This window comes from Dermacentor albipictus, chromosome 6 (assembly GCF_038994185.2).
Source record: "Dermacentor albipictus isolate Rhodes 1998 colony chromosome 6, USDA_Dalb.pri_finalv2, whole genome shotgun sequence".
Lineage (NCBI taxonomy): Eukaryota > Metazoa > Arthropoda > Arachnida > Ixodida > Ixodidae > Dermacentor > Dermacentor albipictus.
In genome coordinates, this window is record NC_091826.1 from 130,156,555 (window position 1) to 130,180,816 (window position 24,262).

Consider the following 24,262-nt stretch of genomic DNA (forward strand, 5'->3'; position numbering starts at 1 on the left):
GGGACGCCGTCAACAGTAAGATCGACAACGTTCGAAGGCGACAATGGAGGAATTGTACAGATCGATGGTGACGCAGTTCTTGCCTCCTGAACTGCGGCGCTTAGGTTTCCTCTTGCGTGGGCGAAGGGCGCCGACGCATGGGGGACAACGAGCGGCGACGCGGGGAAGGCGAACGACGTGTAAAGACCGGGCGCTCGGCTGGTGGCCTGTTCAACTGCCGGCTAAAATAAGTGTCGTGGAAAGGCTGCACGTTGCCGTAGGCAGGCGACTGCACAAACTCATCAGAGTGCAGCATGCGGCGGCGGCAGAGTCGTGCAACGTGGCCGGGAATACCGCAGGCATAACATATGGGCCTGTTGTCTTGCGTGCGCCAAGGACTAGTAAAGGCGGGAGCAGGTCGATGAACGGGACTAGGAACGGGTGGTGGCGGCCGAGGATGTAGCGCAACGAGTGGTTGACGAGGGGCTGCGCGGCGACGGATGCGTAAGTAATTGGCGCGGCGGCAGGGTACTGCTGGTGCTGCATTGGTAGAGCCTCAGCAAATTGGTCTTCAGTAACCCGCCGGAGCGTAGGAGCGAGCCAGTGTAGGAGGCTGTTGCGGCAGCGGCTGCTGTAGCTCAGCGAAGGGTAGCAAAGAAAGCTGACGTGCAGCTTCCTCCCGCACGAAAGCTTGGATTTGTGTGAGCAAGGAGGAACGATCAGAGAAGGCTGTCATGGAAGAGAGGGCCTCATCAGCCACTGAGGGGCGCCTAGTCAACTCGCGCTGCCTCCTCAACTCGTCGTAGCTTTGGCACAAGTTTATGAGCTCTGCTACGGTGCGCGGGCTCTTGGCGATCAACATTTGGAAAATGTCATCGGCGATGCCCTTCAAAATGTGCTTTAATTTGTCATTTTCCGGCATAGACGCATCCACAGGTTTGCATAGGTCGAGAACATCTTCAATATAACAGGTGAATGTTTCACCGGGTTGTTGCGCTCGCTTTCGTAACCGCTGCTCGGCGCCCAACTTGCGGACGGCAGGGTGAACGAAAAGTGAAGCGAAACTGGCCTTGAACGTGGACCAGGACTGAACGTCGGCTTCGTGATTCTTAAACCACAGGTGAGCCACTCCCGCTAGGTAGAAGATGACGGCATTTAACTTGGCGGTATCATCCCATCGATTGTGCAAGCTCACCCGTTCGTACGTAGCCAACCAGTCATTGACGTCCTGTTCGTCCGTACGGCTGAAAACCGCTGGATGGCGTTGCGGGACAGCGCCAGAGCAGGCAACGTGGGGTGGCGGCGGCGTCGGCTGGGGAGAGTTAGGCATGACGGGAGGCAGAGTCCGAGACCGGAGTTCCAGGGTGTAGATGTTCTTGAGTACCCCGCACCTTCCACCAATTGCAATGGGTGCACTGAACAGTTCCGATGGTAACGTCTCTTCGTAACCGAGGAGGCAGGTGACACAGAGCAGGAACAGCTGATAGCTCGAATGGCTCACACTCGTGCCAAGCACTGGCGATCCGGCTGGCCCACTGGTTGCACAGCAGACATGGAAGAGACGATCTGGCTGGCCTTGTTCCTGTGCTCTTCTTCTTCATTACAAATAGAATAAGGGCAACGCTGGACTTTAGTCAACCAAGTTGACAGGCTGGTTCTAAGAAGGGTTACTAAACAATTGATCGCAGCCGCGTCATCAATCAGGTTATCGAGAAATGCGCAGAGTACAATAAGCGTTTCTATATGACTTTCATAGATTACGAAAAGGCAGTTGACTCAGTAGAGATACCAGCAGACATAGAGGCATTACGTAAGCAAGGAGTAGGGAACGCTTACGTAAATACCTTGGAAAATATCTGCAGCCGGTTCCACAGCTACCTTAATCTATACAACAAAAGCAGGAAGATACCTATAAAGAAAGGGGTGATACCGGGAGATACAATCTCTCCAATGCTATTCTGTGCGTGCTTAGGAGAAGTATTCAAGCTATTAAACTTGGAAGGCTTAAAGGTAATGATCGACGGCGAATATGTCAGCAACCTCCGGTTCGCGGATGACATTGTTCTATTCAGCAGCAATGCAGACGAGTTACAACAAGTGATTCAGGACTTTAACAAATAGAGTGTAAGAGTGGGGTTGAAGATTAATGTGCAGAAGACAAAAGTAATGATAAATAGCCGGGCAAAGGAACAAGAGTTCAGGATCGCCAGTCGGCCTCTAGAGTCTGTGAAGGAGTACGTTTACGTAGGTAAATTAATCACAGGAAACACTGACCATGAGAAGAAAATTCACAGAAGAATTAAAATGGGTTGGATCGCATACGGCAGACATTGTTCCTAACTGAAAGCTTACCATTATCATTGAAAAGGAAGGAGTGCAAAGGGTGCATCTTACCGGTACTGACATATGGGGCAGAGACTTAGAGACTGACAAAGAAGCTTGAGAACAAGTTAAGGACCGTGCAAAGAGCGATGGAACGAAGAATGTTAGGCATAACTTTAAGAGACAGAAAGAGAGCAGTTTGGATCAGAGAGCAAATTGGTGTAGGCGACATTCTGGTTGCCATCAAGAGGAAAAAATGGAGCTTGGCCGGTCATGTAATGTGCCGGTTAGCTAACAGTTGGACCATTAGGGTTAGAGATTGGGTACCAAGAGAAGGAAAACGCAATCGAGGACGACAAAAGACTGGGTGTAGCGATGAAATTAGGAAATTCGTGGGCGCTAGTTGGAATCGGTTGGCGCAGGACAAGGGTAATTGTAGATCGCAGGGAGAGGCCTTCGTCCTGCAGTGGACATGAAACAGGCTGATGATGGTGATGATGATGAGAAAGACCTTCGTCATGCTCTATCCTTATGATTCTTTATAAAACACTTCATCGCATTCACTTGTGGGCTACACATAATGAATTAGAGCTAAACATTAGTAAAACCAAAGCAGTTTTGTTTCATCCACGAAACAAATTCTGCGAAATCCCACGACTACTGCTAAACGATTTCGAAATAGAAGTTGTAGAAAGTTTTAAAACCCATGGCGTAATTTTCTCCAATAATTTGACCCGGGATGCTCACATCAATTACCCAACGAAAAAACTGTCCGAAGTGATCGGCCTCACGAATCGGCGTTGCTTTACGTTCCCTCTTTTTATTAACATTGCTTTGTACAATGCTCTATTTTCTTCTACGCTAAACTATGGTGCGCTAGTTTGGGGAAAAAGACTAAAGAAAATATAAAGAAACCTCTTTCACTTCAGAAGCGTACAATACACCTTGTTTTTAAAGCGCCTTACCTAAGTCACACACAAGACATGCTTAAAGAGCTTAAGCTTGTAAACGTACAATCTCTGTACAGTTTCAGACTACTTCGACAACATAAACTGGAAACAAACAAGAAAAGTAACCTTCTGAAATCAATGGCGAGGCTGCAAAAAATTTCCCTGCATACAACAGACGCTATGCCGAAACGTGTAAAGTTGATAGATGCCGCACGACCTACGGTAAGCAAATGTTAAAGTACACATTACCGAGTTTGTTTAATGAGTTTGCCAAAAATGGCACGGATATAGAACTGATCTCTTTCAATCAGCTACGCAACATATATGTATAACTCTCCATTGTTCTATTTTTTGCTCAAGCACTACTTGTATTTTCTGTACTTTGTTTTCCTCGTTTCTGATCCAGTGAATTTCCCATGACATTTCTGTATATTCATGGATTTTCTTTATGTACATATTTGCCTGTTGTTTCCATTGTTTTTGCATTTCCGGCAAGTTGATTTTTTCCTCTGCTTTTTGTATGGAATTGATGCCAACGTATGCCATGCTATGGGGCACGAACACAGTCAAGCCTTTTCAGGCTTTTTGTCCCTGCTCCAAACCTCTAACAGATGTGGAATAAAGCTGAAGTGAATTGAATTGAATTATGTAGTTACGTCGCCGATGTAGACGTAACTACAGTCTGCACGAGCAACGCTATATAGAACACCTGGGCCGGTATTTCGTAGCGATGCCTTTTCCGATTCTATGCTTTTTCGCGCTTTTCGCGCTTGGCCAGTGGTCAGAGCGATGGTCTGCCCACATTATCAACGGGATCGGACGGCCGTGTGTGGTGGATGATAAGAATAGCATAGAATAAGGCATAAGGCATCGCTACAAAATAGCGGCCCTGGGGCGCTATAACGTAAAACTATTCCAAACTTTTCTATTCCAATTCTGCTATCAGCCCTCCACGATTGGTCAAAAACTTTTTTTCGACCACGCCAACTTCGCCTGTCTGTCACGCGACGTCACCAAAACCGCGATACCTCCCCATCTGATATGATGTGTACCCACTGATTACGCATGATTTGACAGAAGAAAGAAAAACAGTTATTTCTGATTCGACCTCTTTTCGCCATTAGCCCTCGGCTATTGGTAAAAAGTTTTCGGACTACACCCACTTCACCTGCCTGTCAAGCGACGTCACAAAACCGCACAAGCTCACCGCGTCAAAGTGACGTGTACGCGATAAAGATGCATTAATATGCCGAACAAAACTGAATTTTCTTCGGAATAGCCGCAGGCTGCCCCGTTCTGAAAGGAATAAAAGATAGCTGTCGCCCATCGCTGAGACGCTGGCTACTCGCACCTGCCGGAGAGCATGGGTGTAATTGCGTATAATAAAGCTTCTTGCGTGGCCGTGTGACGTTTTCGAGCCCTTTAGGCACGTTTACCATCTCATTCTGCCAACTCTTCTTTGCTGAGGGTCAGTTTTAGCGTGATTCTTAAGCTTCCGTTGCATGCCGCCGTGATTTTCGACCAGCCACCACAAGCTAAGTAAGGGAAAGCTGACCACTCGCAGACGCCGGCACCACCCTCTTCATCCGGCTATCGATTTTCAGTGCACTGGCTCTGCCCCAGCGGATCCCTCTCCACTTGAGCGTTCTCCTCGCCTCTTGTCAGCCAATTAGATACGACAAGCCGCTCAGTGTAGGCAATGTTATTTGTTTTTCAAGCAAACAAAAGTGACCTCCTATGAACGAGGAGAGCGTTTCATTGGTCTGTTCAGACAACCCTGCGGGTGACCGCCCGGTGCTTGCGTCGGTGGTTACGCAAATTTGACGTCAGGAAATTGGAATAGAAATATATTGGAATAGTTTTACGTTATAGGGCCCCTGGGCACCTTTATTTCGGAAGACTGTGTTTGACATTTACAAGCGCGTTTTTCAGCTTTTTCGGTGGCAAATGTGCAACGTACACATAAAAAAAAAATATGCAGATACCACGCGCTGTGGGAATCGATGAAAGGGAAGCTTTCCGTGCTGGACACTTTGATTAACGATAATTAGCGGTGATGTTGACGACTAAAGCTTAATTTTTTCAACGTTTAGGCTAACGCGAGAGTTTTGAATATGATATACGTTACCTTGCGTGCACCACTGCTGTTTGTCTGCGTAGTACCCAGAACATGCGGGGAGAGGTGATTGCTTGAGGCGCCGTTGTGCGCCGTATTTTATAGCCTCTGAGAGGGATGAGTGTTGTCATTGCCTCACATGGTACAGCGCATTGTGGCACAAGTAATAGGCGAATTCGATTATGGGGCTGCACGTTCCAAAAGCACAATCGGATTATCAGGCATGCTGTAGTGGCGGACTCCAGATTAATTTTGACACCGTGATGCTCTTCAGCGAGTTCCAGATTCTAAGGGCCCGTGCGTTTTCTGTTTCGCCCCTGTCGAAGTGCGGCTGTCGCAATTTGGATCAAATTCACGATCTCTATCAATGCTATGGCCGCAAAGCTGATACGGCAGGCACAGAAGTGTTGACTCTCAACCACTTCCGTAGTGTTTATACCTGTCTTCCTATTGCGTAAGTTGTCCGCTTGACATTTTTGCATGGCGGTTATTTTTCATAAATAGTGGCAACGTACTGTGGCGTACCTTGAACTTAAGGTTATCCTGTTTCCCTGTGTCGAATTTATCTCAACACAGTCTCGGATCAAAGAAGAAGCGCCTCCTTCCTGGAGGGAGCCCGTGCTCACGAGCACGTGCAGCCGGGGGCTACCTGAACGGAAAAGAATAAAAAAATACATGAATTTTTGAACCTCGCTTCTAGTCAGTAAACCGTACGCCATCTTAAACATTAGGTGCCGACGGCCCGGGATTTACTACCGGAGACCACGGAAGGCTACGAGTGAACTGACCATCATGAAGAGGCTGCGATCGAAGCGGACGTCGAGACGATCTCTGAACACCAGGCTTATCAACGAGGCAAGAGCTCTTCCCAGCGATGAAACAGCCACCATATATCAGCTCAACACTATTTACGGAAGGTGAATAACGGTGAGCTGAACAAGATCAATGAGGAGCTAGAGAGCCACATAGTTGAAGAGTTTGGGCAAGAAAACAACACCCTTGTGGAATACGAGGACAACGCTACCAGCGTCATGAGTGAGCTGCTTAGCAAGTGAGACCGTGTTGTCACGTCATCAACACCGAAGCTTCGGACTTCATCGAAAGTCAGTACAGCGGGAGTCTCTAGAACCAAGCTACCAAGGTTTACCATCACCCCATTTGCTGATGACCTGTGTCGATGGAACGACTTCTGGGAACAATTTGACCATATGATTCACCGCAACGGAAGCCTCACAGCGACGGACAAGTTTAACTACCTGAGGGTCTTTTTAAGAGGCGACGCAACCTCAGTTATTGTGGGACCGCCTACAATAGAAGCTTGCTACAAGGACGCCGTCGATATACCACTATACTGAAGAAACGCTTCGGCGATAGAACAAGACACGAAGAGGAGTACTTCTCCAGGCTTCGTACTTTGCCTTCGGTCCGTTCAACTGACCCGACAGCTCTTCACAAGCTGTACGACCAGATCGTCATGAACATCCGTGGACTGGAGACCCTGGGGTTGAGCAAGGTGTCCTTGTCCACAATTTTTGCGACCTGTTGCTGCGGGCTTTACCAAACGACATAGTGGTACAGTGCCACAGGTCTTGTGCGTGAGCAGTAATGTAGTGTCTATTACGGAGCTGGAATGCCTATTAAATTTCATGTCCATCATGTTGGAGAGCTTAGAAAAAATCCAGTTTGCGAATCTAGGAAGAGAGAATGCGCCAAACAAGTCTCGCCATTTTCGTGACACAAAACCCACGTCTTTAGTTCTCCACAACAACACTATCAAAGTATCTGAGAACTGTGTGTTTTGTAAGTCGAGTCAACATTTCACGGAAGACTGCGCATTTGATCTCCCACTATCGCAACACAAGCAAATTTTATCAGGAGACATAAGGTGCTTTCGATGCACGCCTAAAGGTCACAGAGCGTGTGATTATAGACGCAAGGTTACCTGCTATACCTGCCAAGGACGTCCTGCGACGAGTGTGTGTGATCCGCAAAAAGTAAGCCAAAAGACACGGGAAAACGGCAGAACAACTGACAGAATATCAACAAGGAATCCAAGCACAAACAAGACTGTGCGCATCTTTAGGGCAAGATTGGGACACCCCTGCATTCGACAAAGGTTTATTACCTGTCGCACAGGGAGGTGATCCGAGAGCACGCACTAACCCCAAAGTCAGAATAGTTTTGGACGCTTCTTCGCACGCCATAGGGGACTCCTCATTAAATGAATGCCTCGAAAAGGCTGAAAACCTGTACCAAGACCTGGTGAAGGTACTATTACGCTTCAGAACGCACCGTATAGCTCAGCTACCCGACACTGAGAAAGCAATCCTTCAAATCGCAATCACAGAGAAGAATAGAGATGCCTTTCGATTTCTCTGGTTTGGAGAAAAAAAAAAGCACTGCGTTTCTCCGAAGCGGAGATTCAAGAGTGGAGGTTGACGCGAGTGCCATTCGGAGCAACATGTAGCCCCTTCCTACTGATGGCAAGTACACTCCCCCACCTAAAGAGTATGCCTTCAAGCATAGCCAGTACCACGAAACTTCTCAGCGAGTCATTCTACGTATGCTGGAGCAGAGCCAGATGGAGGAGCACTTCAAATCTGCCGCGAAGCCAAAGAGATTATGCAGAAGGCAGGAATGACGCAAAGAAATGGACGACCAACTCAGATGGCCTTATTAACGCATTGGAGCCTGAGGAACTTTTGGCAGGCAAAGAATTCGCTTTGCTCCACGAGACGAGCGTGAAAGTACTTGGAGTCACATAGAATCCGTACATGGAGACTTTCACTTTTTCTTTGAGGGGCCTTCTGGAATTTATGAAAGAAAAAGATGATACCAAGCGGTTCGTTCTTCAAGCTGCTTCACGGGTATTTGACCCCATAGGATTTATTGCGCCGTTCACAATTGCCATCAAGATCTTCTAGAAATTGAGACACGTGGAATAGGCTGGGATGAGCAGCTACCTCCGGATCTGCAAGATGAATGGCATGAATGGGTGAGCCAAGTACAAGTCTTGCAGAATATTTCCATACCACGTTATTTTGGCAGTGGAACCAAACGCCCCGAGTGCTACAGGCTCACGTATTTTGCGACGCAAGCCCTTCGGCGTACGACGCAGCGTTCTACATAGTACCGAGCTGCTCAGAGGCCCGAGTTGTTGATCGCAAAAACACGTGCGGCACCTATCAAGACGACGACACTGCTGCCACTGGAGCTTCTAGGAGCCTTGATCGCAGCAAGGCTACTTAATTACGTCTCAAGTGCACTCACTGACTTTGAGATTCACTGTACAATGTGGTCGGATTCCGCAATTACGTTGTTATGGATAAAAGATGACGCAACGAAGTGGAAGAAATTTGTGTGGGACAGAGTGGGCGACATCAGGAAAAAAAACGGGTCCTTCTATGTGGAAGTATTGTCCAGGAAAGGGGAATCCTGCTGATCTACTGACACGTGGAGTTTCAATGGATAAGTTATTGTGTGACCGTACGTGGCTGCATGGACCAGACTGGCTGGGCGAGGCAGAAGATAGATGGCCACTACAATCTCCAGAGCCTATCAGCACCGAACGATAGGATAAACTCTGAAATGACTGCTATTCACCTTGCGATCTGCAGTGCAATAAAGCCGACATCGACTCTGGACATTGACAGCTATAGCAGAATCGAAAAGCTGCTCAGGGTCACGGCATGAATATTCAAATTTAGCAAACACTAAAGATTCAAAAACAGAGCACACACTGGTTTTCTAGCAGCCGAAGAGATCACTGAAGCAGAAAAATATTGGATCAGACATGTACAGAAGCAAGCTTTCAGCGAAGGTATAAGTTCGATTTCAACAGGCACATCAGCAAAGACAACCTCTCGCATTAAAGGCCTCAACGCGTTCTTGGATGCCGACAGCATCCTCCGAGTGGCCAGGCGCCTGTTGCACATTGACGCATCTGAGGAGGTAAAACACCCTGTCATCATCCCGCACGACCATCACTGACAATGCGAGCACACTGTGAAATACTACAGGTAAGCGTGAGAGACACCCTGTCACAGTTGCGAGAGCACTATTGGATCTGCCTGGCAAGAACAATACTGAAGAATGTTATACATGGCTGCTATACGTGCAGACGTTTCAGAATTGGCCCTGGCGACGCTCCAACTGCTCCTATAGCACGACATTATGTAAGGCCGACGAACCCATTCAATGTTACTGGAGTTCACTTCGCACGACCACTATTTGTTGTGACTTCAAGCCGGAGAAACAAAATGTTACACAGCGCTCGTCGCATGTGCCACATCATGAGCAGCGCACCTGGAACTGATTTCCAGCATGACCTCAGAAGCATTCCTCATGTCTTTAGGACGCTTTGTAGCGCGAATGGGTATACCTCGCTTGATTTATTCAGACATCGCAAGAACATTTAATAAGACGTCAAAAGACAAAGAAGCTTTTAAAGTTGCTTTCCGCAGAGGACGTAACGGCATACTTGATCCAGAAGAGCATCATTTGGAAGTTTATTCTTCCCAGCGGACCATGGTGGGCGGCTGGTGGGAGCGTCTAGTCAGGACGATCAAGCTTCCAATGAGACAGGTTCTCGGCAAAGCTCGACTTAACTTTGAAGAGCTGATGACTGTGCTTACGGAATTCGAAGCGGTCGTGAACTCGAGGCCTCTCACCTACGTTGAGTCGGACAGCGAAGAAACTGGCGCATTAACACCAGCAAACCTCATCATAGGACGGAGACTAATGACGCTACCACAGGGCAGCAACGACGTGTCAGTGGACTTTACGCGCACCAGAGCTGTCCAACGACACGTCTAAAGCCTCTCCACCCCGTTTTCGCCGACCAGATTAAGTACCGCCAACCTACCTTCTCCTTTCGCGCTCTTCTCGCACTCACCCTCAGTTTCCGGCGTCATGCGGCACTTACGTAGCTTCCGTTTCCTGTTCCCAGCGGAAGTGACGCACCGGCCCATGGGTCTCTGTGCTTTCTCAGCAAAAAGCGACGACAGGCAAAGCGTGCGGGCGCAGCGGGCACTCAACAAACGCGCAGACGAAAACGGATGATGCCTGCACATAGGTGAAGGGGCTACAGCGAGCTACTTAGGTTAGCGCCCGCTGCTCCAGCTGATAAGCACCTGTGAGCGTCTAACAGCAGCCATAATTCTAGCAGCGCCACTGCAGAAAGCGGAAATGCCAGAACCGGAAATACCGGAGCGGAAATACCGAAAACGAAACTTGTGACACGGGAAAAGGTGGCGCACATCAATAGTTGGCGCTAGTTAACAAAAGCGGCGGCGGCGCGTGGATGGAGGAGCTTTAGACGCCCCTACAGAAAACGTCTTACTGATAACTTCTGGAAGAGGTGGACGAAAGAATATCTGGTGCCACTTCAGTCAGCGCACTTTTTCCATGGGAGACCCACCAATGAAACAAAGACAGGAGATGACATAGTCCATGCCGAGAAATTACCTCGACAAATGTGGAAACTCGCAAGGGTTCTTGAAGTCTACAAGGGTGTTGATGCCCACGTCCACTCTTGCAAGATTCAACAAAAGCGACGAGTTATTACCACCAGACCGATACAAAAACTTTATTCGCTCGAGCTGAACGAGTCATTTGGCGGCCGGGAGTGTGTTGAATTAATCTCAGCACAGTCTCGGATCAAAGAAGAAGCGCCTCCTTCCTGGAGGGAGCCCGTAATCACGAGCACGTGCAGCCGGGGGCTACCTGAACGGGAAAGAACAAAAAGAATGCCTGATGTTTTGAACCTCGCTTCTTGTCAGTAAACCGTACGCCATCTTAAACACCCGCAACCGCTGTCGCATAGTGGGGCAGTTTCCATGCCTCCTCATGTCATTTCCTTCGTCTCTTGTATGGGAACTGCCTCTTCTCCTCCCTCTCCTTCTTCTACTCTTCTCTCTACAGATCTGTCTGCGTCCCCTCTCGCCTCGCACGTTAGTAGAAAGAGAAGCGCTGCCGTTTCTACAATGCATGTGCTTGCTGCGGTAAAGCTAGGGAAGCAATGTAGCATGTTTTATTAGAATGTGAACACATGTGCCCAGTGGTCGATTTAGGCACCACTGGCCTCCTTGAAGCCCTTGGGTTCAGCGAGAGCAGGGGAAAAGTAAACATGTCCGCACAGAGATTAGTAAGGGACGATAGGAAGATTGGTGGAAGAAAAGTAGGGAAACGACAAAAAACGGAGACGTACAAAAGCAAAGTTCGCAATAGCGGGTCAGAAAATTTGGTTGCGGGAGTTCATAGTGTTTTTTTTTTCTTCTTTTCTTCTTTTACCTAGGTAGGACATTAGGCAGTATAATAGCAAAAGCTTGGTGGCGCAACCCATCGCCCTGTTCAAAAGTGAATGCTCATAACATCAATCCAACTATCCATCCATGCTTCTGAGGGGAGTCACGGATAATTACATCTGTCAAGCGGCTAAAGTGGCGACGGCCCGGGAGCTGCAGAGGGCATTGTGTACATTCGACACGGTGGGGAGAAAACCAGTTTCTGCCATCACCTTTCATCTCTTACTCGCACCTCTCATCTATAAAGTGGTTTTTCATGGGCGCCACCATGAATGGATGGATGGATGGAAGGCAGGAGCGTTCCCTTTGAAACGGGGTGATGGCAATAGCTACCATGTTCATCTTTTTATTTTTGTTTGACTGTGTTGTAAGTTATTAAAATTCGCCATTTTCTTTAAATACGTCTTCCTACACTTTTAACCTTATGTCACCTCGCCGTTTTTGAGCCACCAATCCTCCAATTGCTTTTTGCTAATTTCCATGGCATATATATTTACATGACTATTGTTATCTCTGAACCTTAGGGTCACAGTAAGCTTGACTGTGCCCGCATCGACATCGGGATGGATACCATCAAATTTTAGTATGCGGTGTTCTATTGTTTCTACATATTTACCACACACAGTACCCGTGTCTTCTTCTTCGTTAAATTTCTTTTTATATCTCCGCGTTCTAAGGCATCCTGACCTAGCTTCAAAGAGTAGGGCACTGCCTCTTGAGTTATCATAATACGCTTCCTTCCTGATCTGCTGTTTCCAGTATCGATAAAGTTCAACACTATGCTTCTTTTCCACTGAATTTATCAAATATTTACCTTCCACGTTTTTAACCTGTCGTTTAATGCTCGGTCTTTCTCCGTCCTCGTGCCTGGCATACTTAATGGTTAGCTTCCTAGTTCTTTCCCGCCATTGTGCGTTCACGCTCTTTCTGTATAGGTATTTAAATACCGTAGCTGCGAACCTGTTATCGTCGAATTTCCTCAAACGTTTTTCGTATAGGATTTTACTCTAAGCTTCCCGTGCTTCGAACAATGCCCAGCCCATATCCCCCTGTACTGCTTCGTTTGTGGTTTTCCCGTGGGCACCCAGTGTAATCTTCCAACAGCTCTCTGATTTACTTCTAGTCTCGACAGAACTTCTGCACTTAAGCACAGGACCGCCTTCCCGAAAGTAAGCCCCGGCACTATTACTCCCTTCCAAATACCTCACAGTACCTCATACCTGTTGTACCCCCACAATGCCCGATGTTTCATTGTCCCGGCATCTCTTCGCCCTTTTGCTATGATAGACTGTTGGTGCTTTTCCGTGTACCTCTGCCCTTTGTTTATCCATGCCCCGAGATATTTGAATTCGACAACTTGGGGTATTTCATGGCATTGTATTGTAAGCTACTGATCAGTTGTATCGTTGGAAAACATCCCACAGGACTTAGTTGCACTAAAACTGAAACCTAGACTGTCTTCTTCGTCTCCACAGTAATTAGCCAGAGTTTGCAAATCTTCCTCGCTATCTGCTAACAGTACAATATCGTCCGCATACATTAAACCCGGCAGTCGTTGCTCGACAACCTTTCCGCCTAATCTGTATAACAGATTATACCCTAGATAGCCTCCTTGTAGCCTTCTTTCCATACTTATCATATAAAGCATGAACAGCAGCGGTGATAGAGGACAACCTTGGCTTAATCCTTTGCGTACCTCGACAGTTGTCGTACTCTTAATGCCTCCCCATGTTATTTCAACATTACTTTCTCGATATATTTCCTATTGAAAATCAATTTACTCATGACCGATACCTTCATTTTTTAGTGTGTTTCACAGGAGTTCCCTATTCACGTTGTCGTATGTACCGCTTACGTTCAGGAAGGCTAAATACAGAGGTCGATTTTACGCCTTAGCTATTTCTATGCACTGGGTAAGCACGAACTGGCTATCATCTAAGCGCCGGCCACTTCTGAACCCGTTGAAGTTCTCCGAGTATTCTATTACTTTTTACCCATCACTGCATTTTTAATTTCACCGCCTGCATCGCCAGCCTATAGACCGTTTCATCGGGCGAGGAGGATAGGGCGCGTGGCGAGCCTTTCCTCTGATCTTGTTCAGTCAACAATAATCGACGCAGAAACGTAGGGTTTCATCCTTTTTCTTCATTGAAGCTGCAAGATGTGCCCAGGGGCTTTTCAATGACTTGATGACGTCATTGCGCTACATTTAGTCGACTTGTCCCCTTATAGCTTCCCGTTATCGCGCCGAAACTCAGTGAGGGCTCTGGCAGAGTGGTCGAGCGCAATCTTCGGCTATTATACCGTTGTTTGGAAACTGGTGTTTGTAGAATCCTCGATGACATCAAAAAGCCGTCTTTATATCGTCAGAGAATACTTCTGAGCTGTTGCTGCGTACTCATTCGGAGACTTCGATTTATATCGAATTGTGGTTCGGGAACTATGGTCGCCGGGGTAGATGCGGCAGAATAGGAGAGGGCAAGCGCATTGCTGGTTTCCAAAATTTGCTCGATGTACACCCGGCCAGAAAATATTACGGACCATGAAATTCCAGAAAAAGCGGAATATCTCCACAACCTCACAGCGCAACGTGGTATTTGCATTTCGGGCATCGGCTAGAATATGTTAAGAACATTTTCGGAGACAGTTCTACGGACTACGGCTACAGGATGCTTGGAAATTGAACGTTTTCTGCGATCCCGTGGTCCGTAAATTATTGTGGACGGGTGTACGTGATCGTCGTGCTCTTGTTGATGTGCTTGAACTGCTGGCTGAAGTTTTTTAGCATCACTTTCGCTTTCCCTCCATGCAGTCGAGCGATCCTTCTTGCGACGTAAATTTGATGGTTGAACAATAGACGTTGGTCGCCCTCGATTACACCTTGTACGTCTGCGGGTGCTTCTGTGTCGACATAAATGACAATGCCGGATTGAGGCGAGATGCTGACTTGGGCCTGAGGTAAACTCAAGGCACCCTGACTAGAAGTCCTCTCCGTCGGTATCGCTTGGCCTGAGGACATCGCTTTTGACTTTGACCTCAGGTCGGTGAATGCGCCGTGTTGGTTTGGGAAGTCCATGCCGAGAATCACGTGTCGCGAACATTGTTGGAGAGTAAAGAACGTCGCAGGGTAAATCCGATCATGGAGTGTAATTCTTGTTGTGCAGGTTCCAGTTATAATATGATACCTATCCCGTGCATTCTTGACATTTATCTTGGCAGCGAATAATTCACTGATGACGCAGTGATCGGCTGGAGTGTCTATAAGCGCGGTGACTTCCTGGCCGTCGAGATACATGTCGAGTTTTGTGGTTCGTTGTCTTACGTTACAGTTAGGTAATGGCGTCGTATCACGGCTGCGTCACTTTGACCAATGACTGGTACGTGGTGTCGTCAAGCCGTCTTTCGTCGGCGTGTTCTTGGCTGCCAGGCTTCTTCGGGATGGCGACGTGGCGTTGATGCGTCGTCGAAATTGATCTTGAAGCGTCATCATCAGTGGCGGAGGATCTTCGTCATTATGACGTAAACAGCAACCGCACCTCTATCAGTTACTGCCTTTAGTTTTCCGGGTAGGGACATACGGAGGGGCGTCGGGCTGGGCCAATGTTTGGTCGGGGTCTGCACCACGCTGTGGCAATGTAGTAGGCAATGTCACGTGGCCACCGATCAAGCTCCCGACGTGGCGCGTTGACGGCGAACCCTCATAGGCCCATCTCGTGATATGGACATTGGTGGTAGACGTGACCCGCTTTTCCGCAGTGACAGCATAGTGGGCGGTCGTCGGGGGCGCTCCAAACGTTAGTCAAACAAGCACACGTGTCAATGTGCTACTAAAAGACATGTTTTTTGCCGCAATTGAAGACTCACAAAAAAAAAATACGGGTGGCCCTTCCAACGGATTTATTTTGGGCTGTGACCCAAGAATATATATATACATACACGCATGCGCTGGCTGTTCACAAATATACGTAACCCAGCGGTTAAACAATCTAGTTTCCGATTTATAGAGCATGATAGATGTATCACTAATGCAATTTGTACCTTTCTTTTTTATATAGTAGGCTTCCATCAGCTCACGTGCTGTTTGAAATCTACTCCTGCCAAGAATTATAATCTTAGAAAACCGTGGTTCGCACAAGCAGGCGTTGCAGTGCGCAGGCAAATGTGCCACGCCATCTTTCATTAGATTTAGTTCGTGTTCCCTGGCTCGTTCATTTATGCAGCGTCCAGTCTGTCCTATATAGGACTTGCCGCACTCAAGGGAAATTTCATACACCACGCCTGTAGCGCATCTCCCGTAGGACGTGCTATGCAGTGGGGTAGCAACAGGGGGGGGGTGCGGGGTGCAAGGGGCCAGTTGTGGGGGGGGGGGGGTGTCATATACGCCTGAAGACACCCCTCTTTCCGTCAGCTTGTGTGGGCGCAAATTGCAAAGAATGCTCCGGTATCCAGTAGCCCGAGCTCATGCACCGGATGCATTGCGCCGCAGAATTGTCGGCTGCAGCTCTGTCAACACCCTACGAAATAATTGCATGAATGTGCGGGCTAAAAAAATTTAATTCGGGAAATGGTCGCTAAACTACTCGCCTTAGCGGAACGTTTCATGCGGGGTGCGCTCGTGCTGTGCGTTCATGCTGGGAGCAGGAGTCGCTAAACATACAGTGAGGCGTTGTAAGGCGTTGGGGCTCTTGGGTCCCTCTTCCGTTCAGAACGCGCAGCGAAGACGAACAAAGACAGCAGCAAGAGGGCTTTCAACCAACGCGCTCGGCGCTCGCGTTTACGGCGAAACGTTCGTTGAGAGCGACGTTGCGTAAGTGCGGCCATCAGAAGTCGCGAATGGGATTCTCTGGGTCGTCTTCAGACTCGGTTCGGCCAAAGAGTTTGGCGGCGTATGACTCGACAGGCTGTAGTCGCGGGCACGCCGCGATGTTCGGCTCGCTTTTATTTCCCCTCGCCCGCTCGCTCCGAGAAGGCGCTGCGAAACCTGCCGTTATGTATCACGCTTTCCTTCTTACCCACGAAAGGTTCAGAAAACTGTTGTTGTTGCGTGACTTCATGTCACAAGTACAGTGTCTGTATCAGCTGCACAGAACATTATAAAAAAAGGTGAATTTTGTAAGGATATTTCCCGATCGAGATTCTATGATGATTCTATGATCGAGATTCTATCGAGATTCTATTCTGCCTTCACGTGACCGTCCGCGACCCGTGATTATGGAACTTCTGGACTATCGGGAGAAAGTTTCGGTATTAAAAAGTGGTCACAAGCTAAAGGAAACCGATTACCGTATTTCGGAAGGTTTTTCACTACGTGTCCGGAATACCCGCAAGAAACTTTGGGAAGCGTCTGAGAGTTTTAGGAACAACGGGTGCACGGTCCGCATATGGTTTGACCATATATTTATTGATAAAGTTCGCTATAACTGGAACAGCGCTTCTAATACATTAGAGAAAGTACATCGTAACACAGCACTAAATAGCGTTGCACCTGCCTCTCCGCCTTGACTCCTTCGTCGCAAAACCAATGACCTCCGTGTATTAAATATTAACGCAAGAAGCCTTATCAATAAATTTTCCGACTTCATCTGTCTAGTAACTGCTCATTCCCCCCATATTATAGGCATTACGGAAACATGGCTACATGACGGCATATTCGACTCCGAAGTTGCGTTAAGTGAATACACATTGGTAAGAGTTGACAGACCAAATGGTAGAGGTGGCGGTGTCGCCCTCTATATACAGTCCCACCTGAAGTTTTCAGTCCTTGAAACCCCATGTGAAATTGAATTGCTTTTGTGCAAGATTCATTTGGAAAGGTCATCCGCGCTAATTGGAGTATTTTACCGACCTCCGGGCTCTTGTGGTGATCAGTTCACTTTTCTTAGCAACATTCTGCATAATTTGAAATCATCAAATATAATACTTATGGGAGATTTTAATGCACCAGGCATTCACTGGCCCTCTCTCACCATTACCAGCGGCGACGTGTCACTCTCAAGAAAATTACTGCGCCTTTCCCTATCACTCGGTCTTAGACAGATTGTCCACGAGAACACCAGGGAAACGGCTGTCCTAGATTTAGTTTTTCTTAGCTCAAGTCTTTTCGAGGGTGTCTTCCAGTGCTGCGTTACTGACGGGATTTCTGAGCACAAAGCCGTACTGTTCTCGGTTTGCTGTATTGTTCCCAAACCGCGGATTGAGTACTGCACTTTTCGTGACTTTAGCCGCGCCGATAATGCTGCAATTACCGACACACTTAGCGAATCGTTTGAAAACTTTCATGAATTATCTTTGAACAATGATATCAATGTTGCCGTACGGTTTTTTGAGAATATTGTTGAAACCTGTATTAACCAATTTGTTCCCCTGAAAACAAAAAAGAAAAATATTAATTCACCGTGGATGACAAGAGGACTACTGCATTTATCACGTCGTGTTTCGCGATTGCGCAAATTTAAAAGAAATGGTAATCCTGACAAAATTACTGAGTTCAATGATGCCAAGAAGGAACTGCGCCAGAAACTAACATCTGCCAAGGATTTCTACTATGCTGTTACTTTGCCAAAATTTATGAAAACAAACCCTCGTATGTTCTGGAAATCGATAATGCCAAGTAACAGCACAACTAACAGTTTAGTTGTCCAGGACGTGGCAGTTTCAGATTCACTCGCGATTGCTTCCGCTTTTAACACGTATTTTCATTCCGTGTTCACACAGGATAACTCTTCACTTCCACCTTTTAGCTGTGACTCATACCCTCCTATTGAAGACATCGTCGTCTCTAGCTCAGGTGTTCTGAACATGATCCTCCATTTAGATACTAAAAAGAGCTGCGGCCCAGATGACATACCCAATTCTTTCCTCGTTCGCTACTCCCTTTGGACAAGCAGATACCTCTCCGTTATCTTCCGTAAATCATTATCAACCTCCACTGTTCCCCAATCCTGGAAGCTTGCTACGGTCATTCCGATATACAAATCCGGTAACGCTCAACTTCTGCAGAACTACAGACCCATTTCATTAACTGCCCACTCATGCAAGTTACTCGAACATATAATTTTTAAACACATCACGGAATTTCTTGAAAGCCACAATATCCTATCCAATTACCAACATGGTTTCCGTCGCGGATATAGCACCACTACCCAACTGATCGAATTCACGCACGATATTTGTCAGTCATTAGATTTAGGCGGACAGATTGACGGCATTTTTGTTGACTTATCCAAGGCTTTCGACACCGTCACACACCCAAAACTCCTCTACAAGCTTAACTCCATTCTAAATAACCCTTCTCTGGTTGGTTGGATACATAGCTTCCTAACCCAGCGTTCTCAGTCTGTGCAATTTAACGGCTCTATTTCCTCTCCTGTTAGTGTTTCATCCGGCGTCCCACAAGGTTCCGTTTTAGGCCCGCTTCTTTTTTTATTATATATTAATGACTTGCCGCATTGCGTGTCCGTTAGTATTCGTCTTTACGCTGATGATTGCGTCCTCTATCATAGTATTAACACACCAATGGATCATGATTTACTTAATGACTCCTTTGCGAAATTTTGTAGGTGGTGCAAGGAATGGCAAATGAACATTAATTTCTCTAAAACTGTTTCCATGTGCTTCTCCAGACGCCCATCTCCATCACTTTTCACGTACACTTTCCATGGTCAAGATTTAAAAAGAGTCACCGAATTTAAATACCTTGGTCTTCATTTCTCCCATGACATGTCATGGTCGAAACACATTGACATCATATGTAACAAAGCTTTTAGACGTCTCGGTTACCTCCATCGTTCACTGCGTAAGGCTCCAAAGGACACCAAACTGATGACGTATAAAACACTTATCCGACCTATTCTTGATTATGGCTGCATCATATGGAATCCTCATAAGAAATCCGATATCAAAAAGTTAGAATCAGTCCAAAAGAAATCAGTGCGCTTCATTTTTCGCAACTATAGCCGAGATTTTTCCCCTTCTTCCCATTATACAGCTACAGGTCTTACAGTTTTTTCATCTCGCCGCCGCTTAAAATGCATGAAATGTTTACACACGATTATTCATTCAGAGTGCGTTGATACACTAAATAATTATTTGAACTTTAGTCCACCTTCTATCACTAGAAGTTCTCATAATCTCAACCTTATCCCTTTCTTTTGCCGAACGGAGATGTTCAAGCACAGCTTCTTTCCACTGGCCATTGAACTCTGGAATGCACTGCCTGGAAGCATCCGCTCTTTATCTATGCAAGAATTTTTGAAGGCAATTACATATACTTGATATTCATATTTATTTTTGGGCTTGTATCTCGTTTTCTTGCTTTCCTTTTTTTTCACTACCCACTCCTGCAATAGCCTCACCGAGGCTGCAGTATGTATAGATAAAATAAATATGTATTTTTGTGATTACTAGGAACTCGATTGCGTGAAAAAAATGGCAGATAAGTAATAACCGCCCATCTCCTTAATAATCCCTTAATTAGTACTTATAGAGGAAGCACTTCAATTCGAGAATTGAGGACTCAAAGTCATATTATTAACTCAACAAAAACTTCTTAAACAAAATTGTTTTGGGTGCTACAACCTACTGTACTTTGGCACTGCGGGTGGCGCCCAGTATATGGCAACAGCGAAAGTAATATGAAATAGTGGACCAGTGACGTTGATCCCTCAATCCTCTCCATTGCGATTGCAGACCAACAGTAGTGCGAGCTTTCGCTGGCAGGGGCTTCATCGCGGCCTTTTCTTTCTTTTTTCATGGTGACGACAATAATCGATGCGAAGCGTGCTCTATTCTGTTCTCAATCTTTTGGTGGTACCACAGCTCGGATAATCACGTTTGTCCGTATAGCAACAAATAAAAACAAGGCTTCATTGATCGCAATGAAGAGAACTCGTAATTGTCATAGCATTGGCGCCCGCCCAGTAGGAAGGCAGGTGGCGTTTTCCGTTTTTCTCTTATGGTGGGGAGACCAGTGTCGCTGACACACAATTGAATTTTCGTTTTCGTTCAGGGCTGCCCACAGCCAAAAAAATGCACGCCATAGAGTGCCTACGAGGATTTTTGTGAAGTTGCTGTTGGGCAAGATATGAAGGTCGGCCTTCAGTTTTACAAATGCTATGCTGCCGCTAAAATTGGTAATTAAAGCGTTATAAAGATATTTTTGTTACTTTTGACGTGAGCCTTATGTGCCACGATGCCGCATTTGTATTGTCTGCCAAGCCTTACAGTCTGACAGAAGATGCACACATGCGCTTATCACAAGTTATCAATGCAGCACCCTGTGTTATTTGGCGAAGCAAAAAAAAAACAGCGTGTATACCTGCTGCATTCGCTATCTATGGGAAAGAAAGCGAAGGAGAGGGGGACCCGGGGGACGTGCGCGGTATCGAAAGCGGCTGTATTGGTGCTGAAACCCGGAAATTGTCGATATCCTCGCCTTCCTCGACTACACCCGGCGGGGAGGAGGGGGGGTGACAGAAGATCTATGGCCCCCGGGTGCCAGATGACCTAGCTACGCCACTGGTGCTATGCATCTTGCCACAGCCTTGCGAACCGGTCTCCTCGCATGTGGTTTTCGAACAGAGTCGACCCAGTTTGACAGGAGGTTGAACGCGGCATTTGCATTGGCTCGTGTATTGCGCCACTGCTGTGCAACATATTCTTATCTAGTGTTGACCGCCTGCTCGAAGAGGCTTTTAAACGGGACAGCACTTTAAACATTTTGAAGGTTTTTAGATACATGGACGACTTTTTAATCCTTTTTAACAGACAAAACTCATTGAAGCGCTGCGATGATATTTGAAACATTTTTAGGGACAATGGTAAAGGGCTTACGTTTACGCATGATGTACCACAACGTAACACCCTGCAGTTTTTAGATTTAAGATTGACCTTCCATGATGGACAAGCCTGTTGGCAATATTTCCCACGTGCCAAGAAAGGGTTGCTGTCGTATAATTCATGCCGATCTAAAATTGTCAAGCGTGGAATTGCTATGCGCTGCCTGGAGTCTGCCCTCGAAAAATCGTGTACACACACGATGCAGGCCTCGTTCAACAATCAGATTAAGCGACTGAAAGAAGCACGGTTCCCTGACTCGTTGGTGACCTCAGTCACCGAAAGCCTTTTACGGAAGGTTAAACGTACCACCACCACGAGGGAGGAAGATAGAGCCAGAACCGTAAGACCTGCAGTGATTCCTTATGTTCGTAAGGTTTCCCATAACCTCAAGAAGGTGGCAGGCCGGTAGGGTGTACCCATTGCCTTTTCAATATGCCCCTGTCAAACTGGGTCGACTCTGTTCGAAAAGCACATGCGAGGAGACCGGTTCGCGAGGCTGTGGCAAGAAGCATAGCACGTCCTACGAGAGATGCGCTACAGGCCTGGTGTATGAAATTCCCCTTGAGTGTGGCAAGTCCTATATAGGACAGACTGGACGCCGCATAAATGAACGAGCCAGGGAACACGAACTAAATCTAATGAAAGATGGCGTGGCACATTTGCCTGCGCGCTGCAAGGCCTGCTTGTGCAAACTACCGTTTTCTGAGATTAGGATTCTTGGCAGGAGTAGATTTCAAACAGCACGTGAGCTGATGGAAGCCTACTATATAAAAAAGAAAGGTACAAATTGCATTAGTGATACATCTATCGTGCTCTATAAATCGGAAACTAGATTGTTTGACCGCTTGGTTACGTATATTTGTGAACAGCCAGCGCATGCCTGTATGTATATACATATTCTTGGGTCACAGCCCAAAATAAATCAGTTCGAACTGCCACCCGTGTTGTCTTTATGTGTCTTTCTTTTGTGAGTGTTCATTTGCGATAAAAAGCATGTCTTTTAGCAAGCACAAACTAGGCCAACAAGCAGTTCTGTTTCAATATGCTGCATCAGGAGTACCAAGGTTTCACAGCCAGGCCACGACAGTTACCGTTTTGCGAGAATATCTTTGACAACCTAAATTTATCATTCCTATTGAAATCGCGAACAGCGTGCTGGAGTCTGTCAATGTGAATGATGACCATTTCATTTCTATAAGCGTATCGCAATACTTTCTAGCCATTTGTCGGTCCCTTTAACGTGGACCTACCATATTAACCTCATGCTTGCCACAGCCAACGGTGGTACTGGGTCTTATAAGATGAAACGTGAAATGAGCTTCAGTAAACGTTCGAAATCTCGTCTATACAACACCAATTCGACCAAAAATTGAGTATACAGCCGCCCCCACCATCTGGGACCCAAAACAAGCATGCCTTATTAGCGATATAAAATATTTGCTGTCCGCTTCAGTGTTTCACAGTATGCGCGCAACACTAGCACCTCATCCTGAATGAATGTACCGCCATCGAAGATATGTGATTGCGTCACACTATTTCGCGCTTGGCACTCCCTCGCAAACTTATCTGATGAACGGATCATAAACGCGCCATGCAGGACATCGTCCTTTGTGGCTGTTTCGGCTATTGCCTTCGACGGGGCATTTACTTCTAGTTGCTAGAAGCTTGATCTCGTTTTTGGCGGCTGCTAGCACGTCGTTAGTACTTTTTAGTTCACCATGCATTAGCGAATTTCCTTGTTCAAGTCTCTCTCTCTCCACCCCCCCTTTCCCCCTTTTTTCAGCGCTTTTGAGTTCACCGACAACGTGCTTTCGATCATTCTCGTGTTCGCTTTCAGATTTGAGTGGCTTACGCGCATCTGAAGCTCCAGTGCCATGCAAGAGTTGGAAAGCCACTGTGACTCTGCAGGTTTCATATGCTCGGTAAGTGGACAGCTTCTAGCGTCTTTATTTCTGACACTGATCACGTGTTTTGTGCATTTGTGCAAGCATTGCTTCTAGTAATTAGTCTTCAGCGGCAGTGCGCAAAAAAAACAGTTTATGTTCGTATGGCATGCCGAGCTTACCTACTATTCTGTTGCAGGGGTATGCTTAGCAGTATGTATTGTGCAGTTGCTTCTGCCTAAACAGAACTTGAAGGGAAACAAAATTGTGCTTCGTTTATCCGAAGATTTGCTTAAGCGAAAAAGGCAAAAATTACCAGCAATAACTTTATTAAAAATGCGTCTGTGTGTTTTGATATTACGTTGTTAAAAAGAAGCGACTTTACTGCGCTCTGGGTCTAACATTATATCAACTTTTTCGTAAGGTCAGCGTTGATGTGCGAAATCACTCTCAAAGATTCAGCGAAATGCTCGCGTTCGAAATAGCACTGCAGTGTTTCGACTGCTTCCCTTGCAGTCTGGGCCCTCAAAAGTAACGCGAACTATTACAGTAGTATCTACGTCTTCGTCACTGGAATCGTGCTCTTCGCCCGAACTTCACGAATAATTTCTTCAAGTGTATCGCCAGTGCAGCAGTGGCACAGCCAGGAATTTCGTGCTGTGGTGGCATGCACTTCACTGTGGACGGGTAGGCGGAGGCAGGGGGGAGGGTGGCTGGGAAGGCCGCATGCTAACACAGACATTTCTGGGGGGAGGCGGCACGTGTGGCACCCACTGGCAACGCCACTGCAGAGAAGGTAACTAGAGGATCACCTGAGGTATGCTAATCCCGGCGCTGTGGTGGGGGTGATAAACTTTATTGAAAGGGCGA

At 46.9% G+C, this 24,262-nt stretch overlaps 1 protein-coding gene across 5 annotated transcripts in view; it reads left to right on the forward strand.

Annotated features, from left to right (window-relative positions):
- LOC139061367 (uncharacterized) overlaps positions 1 to 24,262 on the forward strand; it is a 409,988-nt gene that overhangs the window by 176,170 nt on the left and 209,556 nt on the right. For all 5 annotated transcript variants that reach the window (XM_070541329.1, XM_070541330.1, XM_070541328.1 and 2 more), the window contains one exon: positions 23,347 to 23,431. In XM_070541329.1, the coding sequence (XP_070397430.1) occupies positions 23,347 to 23,431 (85 nt within the window). The remainder of the gene's footprint in view (positions 1 to 23,346; positions 23,432 to 24,262) is intronic.